Genomic DNA, 10645 nt, shown 5'->3' on the forward strand with positions numbered 1-10645 from the left:
GTTTGCACATCTCTGTTGCTTGTGGGGCTCGCACACAAGAATTTCACTCGCATGTGCTGTGCCAGTGTGCCTGCACATGTGATCTGACAATAAAAGTGATTTGATTTGATTTGATTTGATTTGAAACTGCTGATCCACTGGGGCTTTCCTGCACTAACCTTTTTGGTGTTTACAGAGGACGGCCTGGACAAGAGATAATATGCAGTGAATTCACTTGGCAAAAGTGTCTTGTTGATGCTGGGAGTCAGAGGAGAATTGCCAGACTGTTTCCAGCTGTTAGGAAGGCAACAGTAACACAAAAAGCCACTTGTTGCAACCAAGATATGCAGAAGGCATACCTTAAAGGCACAATTGGGAACCACTGCTGTCAGCTATGAGCAGGAAACTGAGGTTACAATTCACACAGGCTCACCATTATTGGACAATAGATCATTAGAAAAATGTTGGCTTGTCTGACCCTCAATTTCTCCCACAACATTCAGATGATATGGTCAGAATTTAGGTAAACAAATATGAAAGCATGGGTCCATCCTACCTTGTGCCAACAGTTCAGACTAGTGGTGGTATAAAGGTGTTGGAGATATTTTATGTGGGCTCCTTAGTATCAACTGAGCACCACAGAGCAACACCACAGACTGCCTGAATATTGTTGCTGACCATGTCCGCCCCTTTATGACCACAGTTTACCCATCTTCTGTTTTCTTGATCATTACAATGAGTCCAATGTCCTCAAATGGCCTTTGGGATGTGGTGGGATTAGGGGTTCGGCATCACGGACGTGCAGCTGACAAATCTGCAGCAACTGTGTGATTTTATCATGTCTATATTGACCAAAGTCTCTGAGAAACATTTCCAGCACCTGACTCTATGCCATGAAAATTTCAGGGAGTTCTGGAGGCAAAAAAGGGGTCCAATAAGGTGTACCTAATAAAGTAGCCAGTGAGTGTATATTATGGGTACTTCAACCTAGTACAGGTGATCATATCTTATGAAACCGTTGCATGTTTTGTGTGTAAATTGTGAATCTAAAACATTTAAATACATAAAAGAACCATATTTGCTTTTTGAGTGCAAATATAAAAAATAAATTAAATGTCAGCACTCAAGTTTTTAAAACTGTGCAGCCGTATATCAAACGCCCAGAGTTACATTTCACTGCGCAGAGGACTGACACTCTATTAGGGCTGTATTTGGGCTGCCACACCCGAAAGCCTCATTCACAAGATTGATTTCAGCACTCAGGAGCACATCCTCTGATTCCCTTCTTCTAATAACGGAACAGTTCTGTTTTTAATCAGCAGGTGGTGATGTTGCCTTCTTAGCTGGTCAAGCAGCACTGTGATTTCATTTGTGATTCAACATATTGGGTTGCTGCTCAGCCAGTCTAAATATTCTGTTTGCTGATCCTCCTCCGAGACACAAACACACAGATTAAACCGCAGAATTTAATCGTCTCTTTGTAGGGTTCAGAGACCGTGATCTTCCCCTGTGAGCGGTGGCTCGCCAAGTCAGAGGACGATGGAGAAACGGTGAGAGAGCTTGTGCCCTCTGACATCATCACAGAGAAACTTTCAAGAGATGGAAGCCTGAAAGTGACTGAAGTCGAGGTGGAAGACGCTCTGGAGAGTATGTTACCTGCTGGCTGCATCATTAGAAACACAAAAACGATTTGTCATCCTGTCTTTTTATCTGCCCTTCTGAGCATTAGTTTGGAGACAGTTTTCCCTTCTGGTCCTTTATACCCCCAACTAAGTCTCTGTTATGACAGCAGCATCAAACTACAATGCAAAATTGCTTCATTTTCAATCTATTTCCTGGCAGCAGCCTCACACAAAATCCCCTGCCTGTCTGTCTGTGATCACTGTCTCCCACTACAGCCCACACATACAAAGTTTCCGTGATGACAGGTGACGTGTATGGAGCCGGCACTGATGCCAACGTCTTCCTCACCATTTACGGGGACCTGGGGGACACCGGGGAGAGAAAACTGAGCAAGTCGGAGACAAACAGCAACAAGTTTGAAAGAGGATCTGTAAGAAAGCTTGAACTTTGTGACCTTTTTCAAGTCTTGTCTCCTACACTGTAGATATATATATTCCAGATTACAGAGCAAAAAAGAAGTACACAACATTGATGTTATTTCCTGAATGTTTCTCTTCTCCCAGGTGGATAAGTTCACTATAGAGGCAGTAGACCTCGGTCAGATTTTCAAAATAAAAATTCGCCATGATAACAGTATGGTGAGTCCTGACTGGTACTTGGATCAGGTGGAGGTGCTGGACATTGATACAGAAGAGGTGTTCCTCTTCTTATGTGAACGCTGGCTCTCCAAGAAGAGAGAGGATAGACGCATCCAAAGATACTTTTATGTCAAGGTAACATGAACAATCTAAAGTGCTACTTCTTACATGAAAGAGGTTTTGATATACTGATTTCTTCTATTTCTTACACTAGTTGAGCACAATTAACGTAATGTCCTCACTTCTAGCTCCATATTTTTATTCTTAGATGTTTTTACAATAGCAAAAAAATAATAACTGCCCTTCAGTTCATTTACAGACCAAATAAAAGCCATTTTAGCGCCCTTTTATTCTCATTGGCAGCCCCTCAATTACAGAGAACAGCAAGTGGGTGGGGTTTCTGTGCTCACAGCCGGACCTGTGTGCCTGAGAAGACCATATTAGGGAGATCTTCTCCCAACAACAGAGCCAAGAGTAAAAAATAAATGAATTTGAAAAGTTTGAAATTCACATCAGTGTTTGGCTCATATGAATTACTTGCACATATGCTGACCTCATTCTTTGAAACTTTGGCTGTATAAGCGCATTTACCACTGTAACACAGAGCCCTGCTGTATATGTTACATAACATGAGAAAAAGTGTGACAGATCCACTTTAAAGTGAATGGCGGTTGATCACCAAAGTGACTAGGATTCATTTTTTGTTCTTTCGTGGCACACCACCTGAAATAATTTCAGCACCTTTTTGAAGTCTTTGTAAAACATTTAGTGGCTTAGCATCGACTTGGGTCTGTATCTCTGCAGATATGGCTGCTGCATCACTAAGTGTCCGTTCTGTTTTCTCAGGGTTATGAAGGAGTTCGAGAGAGCTCGGCCAGTGAAAAGAAGAACTTGGCTCTAATGCAGAAAAGCGTCGACAATAACATGAACAAGAAGAACAAGAAGAAGAAAGAAGAAAAAATTGATCTTCCAAGTAAGAAAACTCAAGTCTCTTCTGCACTGCTAGTTCACCTGATGCTCTCTCATGTGTTTGTTGTTAATCCCTTGAATGCATCAAATGAACGAATAGTTGCTCGGCCCTTTCTATGCAGTCATACCTTATCACATCACCATCTACACTGGACTGGAGAGGGATGCGAGCACCACCAGCAGGGCTTATGTCATCATTATCGGGGCTAATCACACCCAGACAGATAGGTTGTGGTTGGACCTGCAAGACGGGAGGAAGGGCTTTGAGGCCGGCTCTCTGGAGAGCTTCGAGTCCCACGGTTCAGATGTGGGGGAGATCAAAAAGGTTGAGGTGAGTGACAGGTGAATTTATTTCACTGAAGATTTTGCACTAACATAGCTTCTCACACACACACACACTGAAACACACAGAAAAAAATACACCCACGTTCCTGGCAGTGATTGTTTCTCTCCTTCCTGCAGCTCGGCCATGATGGGGCCACTCCAGAGAGCTGCTGGCTGGTTGATGAACTATGTGTTGCTGTGCCAACCAAAGGGGTCAAATATATATTTGCTTGCAAGTGCTGGCTGGCCAAAGATCGAGGAGATGGGTTGACTGCTAGAGTATTCAATGTGCTGGACTCAGAAGCCATTTCTATCTCCCATAAGGTCTGTAAATGTAGACGTGTTATTGAAAGCAAAGCCATGTTGCAGGCAACATACATACATCATAGTGTTACTGAGTTAAATTAAGACAAGAGAATAATTTAGAAAGTACAAAGTAGTAAACTTACCATAGTACATGTATAATAATATATAATAAGCTGTCCACAAGAGGACATCATTTCCACTGATTTCAAGACATGAAAACACCTCACATTGCACAGAGGTTTTTGCAAGCTGAGGCTCTACTAAGCAGGAGGGTTATCATTAGTGACTGTCAGAGCCGTGATTCAGGATAAAACGAAAAGCAACAGCATGACAACAGTGTCTCAGGCAGCTGAAGGGAGACTGTGATAAAGAACAGGAGGAAGATCAAGGCCCTCCATGGGGTCTGCCATCAACAGACTGAAGAAGTAGAAATTAAGAAATCCTTTCAGTGTCTAGAGAAAGCTGGCCTAAAGGACAGCACAGATGGTGATCACGGCAGCACAGGAGCAGGACCTAAGCATTAGCTCCATAGAGAGAAAACCTAGTGGCTAGGATGGTGTAGATGAACACCTGTGTGGCATATAGAGAAGTCCACAAGCCCTGATGGGAGACACCTCCAGAGGTAGTTGAGAGCAACATGGCGAAGGTCCTATGGGACTTTGACTGTCACACAGGCGCAGCTTCTGGCCAACCAGCCAGACATCATGGTGGTTGACACGCACAGAAGACAGCAGTTGATGTGAAAATCCTAGCAACATCAGGATTTGTGTTTGCCAAACTGGACTCTAACCAGGGGTGGGCAACTCCAGGCCTCGAGTGCCGGTATCCTGCAGGTTTTAGATCTCATCCTGTATACACACACTTGAATTAAATGATTAGTTAATTACCAGGCCTCTGGAGAACTTCACGACATGTTGAGGAGGTCATTTAGCCATTTAAATCAGCTGTGTTGGATCAAGGACACATCTAAAACCTGCAGGACATCGGCACTCAAGGCCTGGAGTTGCCTACAACTACTCTAAACCATCAGCATCCATCTACACGATGGTTTAGCTCCTTTATATTTCACTGGTGCACAGAACAGGAGTTCTTAGCCCAGATATTCACAACTGTTGCTACACTGGAAGCCCCAAAATATTGGCTGTCACCTCCCTTTTCATGGCATAGCTATTAAATAACCAATGTCTGCATTTGTGCTTATTTTATCACTGTTTACAACCTTAAAATGACTGAATTAATTCGTATGTGCTCGTCCAGTGAAGCTGTAGATGTACTTGTGGGAGCATAGTATTGTTTGATGTCTGATAATCTTTCCATGTTAGATTATCTATGAGGTGACAGTGGTAACCGGAGATGTGCAGAATGCGGGAACAGACACCCAGATCTTCATGACTGTTTTTGGGGCCAACGGCAGTACAGAGGAGATGCTGCTGCAGAAGAATGAGGACAGGTAGCATCAATGATTTCTATTTTCATTCATGTATCTAACTGTAAAATAAAGAGAGGACCAATTCATACTCAAGATTCTAAACTTTGTGCTTTGATGTGGTGGTGAACAAAAGGTTTGAGCGAGGTCAAGAGGACACCTTTAACATGGAGATCGATGACGTTGCCCCACTGAGAAAAATGCGACTCCGGATAGATGGATCAGGCAGTCGGCCCGACTGGTTTCTTGACAAGGTCGGCTCACCAGGCACACAGATACAATGCAGTCATTTAGAAGATGTTTATTTGGTAAAAAGGGTTTAGAAAGAACCCCCAGGAACAGCTAGAGCAAAAGGGAACGTGTGCAGATTGAGCTCTTTAGTAATATCATGCATAGAATTTTTTGTTCTTGTCGAGGCCTAATTTGTTATAAAGAAGAAACTGCAGATCTCAACCATAAAACATAAAACCAGCAACATAAAAAGCAGAAGAGTAATCGCTATCTCATTCCAAGATCAATAGTACAAAGCACTCACAGGCTTGTGTTTTTTTATCCTGGCACCACATGCTGTAGGTCACAGGATCATTCAATCTATTATATGGCACAGACAAATACACACACACACACACACACACATCTACCCCCGCCTGCAGGAGAACGGTCAATGATTCAACCACACACAAAGACACAGGCAACAACACACACAAACACACACACAGAGCAGGGCCCAGAACTCCTGGAGTGAGCATATTGACCCATTTTATTCTCCGTGCCGCTGTTGCTTGAATCACGGACACGCTCTCTCTTACAGTACGCACACGCTACAAATGAGCACCATGTTTGGCCTCGAGAGAGAAATCATTTCATCTTATATATAAATTAATTTACAGAATACTAGTGCAACATATTGGAATTGACTGCCTCAGTACTGAAAGATTTTTTTAAATGATTCTGTGAGGATGATATCACTTCCCACCACTAAATTTAGTGTGAAGTCTCAGGCTAAAGCTTTTGATGAAGTAGAACACATTTCCTATGCAAATGTCTTCTCTACTAAATGCACCATGCCTGTAGGGCGGCAGAGCAGTCAGAAACAATACAAAGCCCTGTCCATCCGTGCCCGAGTCTCAGCCGCTGTGAACATCTCCTTGACTTGACCCTGAACAGAGCCTTGTGTGTTCAGCATCACAAGCAGATATGCTGCCTTTATGGACAGGTCGTCGCCTTGAAACTGACACAATGGTGCACCAGGTGGACTGCCAGCATAGTAATCTGTCCAGATAAATACGCAGAAGGGAGAGCTAATAGATGTCTGGCTGATTCTTGGCCTAACAGAGAAGTTTTTTCCTGTTATTAGAAACTAGAAACCTTCAGAGAGGCAGGATTAGTGTACCTGCTGGTAACACAGTAGTCATCCAGCCATAATATGACACAGCATTCAATACACTAGTACTGCGGTTCAAGTAATAGCAATATCAATCATAAGTGAATGCATTACTATTGATGATGCCCTGAACTTTCATCTGCAGGTTGATATTTATACTCCTGTTGTAATACATCACATCACAGCAGCATTTATTACTGTTAAATCTTACCTTTAATAATTATAATGCAATCTTCCAAATGCTTTGCTAATTTATAAGCTAATTCTGTGCATTCAGGTGATCATGCGTAACCTGACCACGGAGGAGGTGTCTGTGTTTACCTATGAAGGGTGGCTGTCCAGGACACATGGACCCAAGAGGACACTGATCTGTGAGATGGCAGCTGTGGTGGACGAGGAGGTGATGGTGGAGGTCACTACCTACATTGTCCAGGTCAAGACAAGTGACGTCGCAGGTAGGTTCTCAACCCAGCTCTGTGGTCCCATTCGAAATATGCAGTACTTGTCCAAACATACATGGAAATCTTCAAGGTGTCCTTTTATGTTTGAATGAGTCATAGATCAATGTTAAATGATTCAAACAAACAAACAAACAAACAAACAAACAAAACCTTCCTCTGAAATTTCAAGTATAATCAGGTCAAGCATGATGACTGGACTGCCCAGTGTCCAAAGAAAAACTTTGAAAGCTCTTCATAAATTCAGGAAAAGCATTTTTCAAAGTGCTTTTGAAAAATACAGGAAAGTCTGACTCTTTGGAAGCAAAATATGAAGATATGAGGGACAACTTTAATGAGGGAAGGGATTTTGCACATATGCTAGATAATTATTTGAAAATTTGTCTGTGTTTAATATGAGAACCCATCATTGCAACATGATATATGTGACAGAAGAAATGAAAAGCATAAAAGCTTCTTTCAGACACTGTTTTTTAAACTAGTTACAGGTTGCCAATATTTGTTGTGGCCATTTTAAGATTCATATTGTTTGATCTGAACATGTTTAGGGGCTTGACGATATCAAATGATTACTTATTCACAAGCAAATAGGTAAGATTGGAAACATGAAGCACATTTTTTCTGTAACAGTCCCAATACCCAGTTTTGATTGCACATATCTTAATGTGTCAACATAAAACCAAATAATAACTGAAATGTTGAGGTCTGAGCTGTGGGGTCAGTGAGGGCACTCTAAGTATACTTAACAGGCCTATGAGCATTCCCTGTCCATTCGGCCTTTATTCTCTGGGTTCAGGGGTGCTGAGACTGAGCAGAGTAGACATCCTCTTTCATCAGGAACATCCTCCAGCTCTTCCCGGGGGATCCTGAAGGACTCTGTGGTCAGCGGACACATTTAATTTGTCAAGCGTTTCCTGGATCACATCCTCATCATCTGTTTTTCGGACCACTTTCAAAGGATACACCAGAGAGTATTCTGCATTTGAGCACCTGCGAGTGGCTCTATACTGTGAACATCCTGTGAAACCCTCCCCATCAAAGCCAAACGAGCTGCTGCCTGGAAGAGACTAATTACTGTATGACTGCCATCCCGTGTTTTCAGTCACTACCCAAAGATCAATGCAGAGTTAGAGCCTCATTTTGCCTGCCCTTGTGCAGGGGTTTGTTGTTTTCCTAGGCAAAGGCAAAGGTGGAATAATTCATGGCTGAATCCCTCGTGGCAATTAAAGAGATCCTCTTCAGAAGCCCTCCACACCGCTGCTCCATCTTTTCTTCACCCTGGGTTTTCATCTAGCTCAGTTGCTCTGCTGATCAATACGATCAGAATAGCAAGAAGTCTGAGCCGACTTCAAAGGGCTGCTCTCTGCCACTGTCAGTTACTGGAAGCTGACATGTAGCCTTGCACCGCCACTAAGGCTCTGGGAGGAAAAAATGAGCAAGGCTGATAGATGCAAACACACCCACAAACAACATCACATAGGCAGAGCTGTTCCTATGCACGTATACTATAAAGAGGTACTGAAGATCAAGTGTGTGCATTAGAATATATGTCACATAAGTTCCATATGTTACATGTAACTTTAAAAATATCCAGATCTCAAAAATTGCCAGCGTGATAATTTCTTATTACAACTGCTGGATTGTTAAATGATCAACATTCTTGCCTACTCTACAGAAGAGAGTTTAAGCAAGGACACTGAAAACATGCTGCAGGCTGAGTGAGGTTTCACTCAGGATCTAACCGACTGTGATAAAATAATAAAGCACAGGGGGATTATAGATGCGCTGTATGAGTCAGAGAACCCAGCTCTCACTGCTCCCCAGTTTACTTTTCAGGTGGTGATTTGCTATTGCTGTACAGCCTTTTTACTGCCATACAACTCTTTGATATAGCTTAATTGCTTTGCACGTATATAATTAGAGCTAGCTCGAGTGACAGTAAATCATTTTTATTATAGTTAATTGCATTCAGTGACCATGTAGACTGGGAAGCTGTGACTTTATAGACTAAAATCCAAGCAAAGTTCTGTCCATGGTTCCACCCATGTTTATTTAAAAGTGTAACCAAACCAAGAAAAATCCCTTATTATTGTCGAGGATTTTTTTTTTCTAAATAGTAAACTGCTGCATCTCTTCAGGGGCAGGCACTGATGCCAACGTATGGATCATTATTTTTGGAGAGAACGGGGACACAGGAACACTGGCGCTGAAAGAGTGCAACAAGTCCAACAAGTTTGAACGCAAGCAGGTGGACACGTTTCGCTTCCCAGAAATCCTCAGCATGGGAGACCTCTCCAAAGTACGAGTCTGGCACGATAACACAGGTCAGCTGCTCTAACTGGCACGGTGAACAGCTTAGACTGAGCTCAACTGTTCTTAGAATGAAAAGTTTGAAAGCACTGCACACTGGTATTTTTTGCATCTCGTTACATGCAGGTATTGCTCCAGGCTGGCACTTGGAGTATATTGATGTGAAGGACGAGATCATGGACAAAACATTTCGTTTCCCCTGTGACCGCTGGCTTGCCAAGAACGATGATGATGGACAGATAATGAGAGAGCTGGCCTGTGCTAACAATGACTACTTGGACCTCAATGAAAAGACCAGTAAGGCTAGCACCTCACAGCATTCAATTATCCCCCCTTGTAGTTTAGTGCAACAACATTTTACTGTAACTGAGTCTCCTTTTCTCTATGACAGAGTATGAAATTTGTATCACAACTGGAGACACAGCTGAAACCAAGGAAAATGCCTGGATTGTACTTGAAGGGAGAAAGGGTCGATCAAAAGAATTTGTAATGGAGAACTCCTCAAAGAAGAAGAGGTTCTTGCGGTAGGTACTTGCTGCAAGATTAACTCAGTCACCGGCAGCTTGTTTGCATGAAAAAGAAATGTGCTTTCTCTCCCTCTGCATCTCTCTCTGCCCTCATGATGATTATCCAAAATACTTAAGACCAGACCAGCACCGCACTCTGATGTCATGACTACACTCCATCCTGTTAAAGATTAATTCTGACACAGAACAAACTGGCAGTGATGTGAATTTCAATTAACGCAAAGCAATTTAAGGGAATAGCTACTAGGGCTGGGCCATATCATACCGTTCACGGTAATACCGGTATAATGTTGGGCAATGACAAGAAAATGAAATATCGCGATAGAATATGGGTAAAACGCGCATGCGCAGTGCCTTTGTTTTCATACGCACATGGCGAAAAAGGCACGGCGGCGACGGAGAATGACATGGGCGAAAGCGGATCGTTGAATGAAAAGGATGAACCAGAATTGGTTTGTAAAAATGCTGCAACTTCAGTGATGTAGAACTGGTTTAGCTTTCGTCCGTCAGATACACAACAAAGCACTATTTTTGGTAGAGCGTGCCAGCGGGCCGTCGTTATTACCATGTTTTTTGGAAAATATGGCACACTTAAAATCAATCCTTTGATTTTTCTGAAAATCGACACTGCCTCTTATAATACCGTGTGCCTTATGTTTGGATTCTGGTTGTGTTTACTGACTGATGTTTTAGTACGACTT

At 42.6% G+C, this 10645-nt stretch overlaps 1 protein-coding gene across 1 annotated transcript in view; it reads left to right on the forward strand.

The window, feature by feature from the left end:
- The window catches only part of loxhd1a (lipoxygenase homology PLAT domains 1a), a 32508-nt gene that overhangs the window by 20583 nt on the left and 1280 nt on the right, over positions 1-10645 (forward strand). The window contains exons 31-42 of the mRNA XM_005720285.2: positions 1464-1626; positions 1878-2032; positions 2166-2375; positions 3087-3213; positions 3332-3540; positions 3672-3857; positions 5162-5289; positions 5402-5519; positions 6927-7104; positions 9246-9431; positions 9544-9714; positions 9809-9941. Of these exons, the coding sequence (XP_005720342.2) occupies positions 1464-1626; positions 1878-2032; positions 2166-2375; positions 3087-3213; positions 3332-3540; positions 3672-3857; positions 5162-5289; positions 5402-5519; positions 6927-7104; positions 9246-9431; positions 9544-9714; positions 9809-9941 (1964 nt within the window). The remainder of the gene's footprint in view (positions 1-1463; positions 1627-1877; positions 2033-2165; positions 2376-3086; positions 3214-3331; positions 3541-3671; positions 3858-5161; positions 5290-5401; positions 5520-6926; positions 7105-9245; positions 9432-9543; positions 9715-9808; positions 9942-10645) is intronic.

This window comes from Pundamilia nyererei, unplaced genomic scaffold (genome assembly GCF_000239375.1).
Source record: "Pundamilia nyererei isolate P.nyererei 1_Seehausen unplaced genomic scaffold, PunNye1.0 scaffold00002, whole genome shotgun sequence".
Classification (NCBI taxonomy): Eukaryota; Metazoa; Chordata; class Actinopteri; order Cichliformes; family Cichlidae; genus Pundamilia; species Pundamilia nyererei.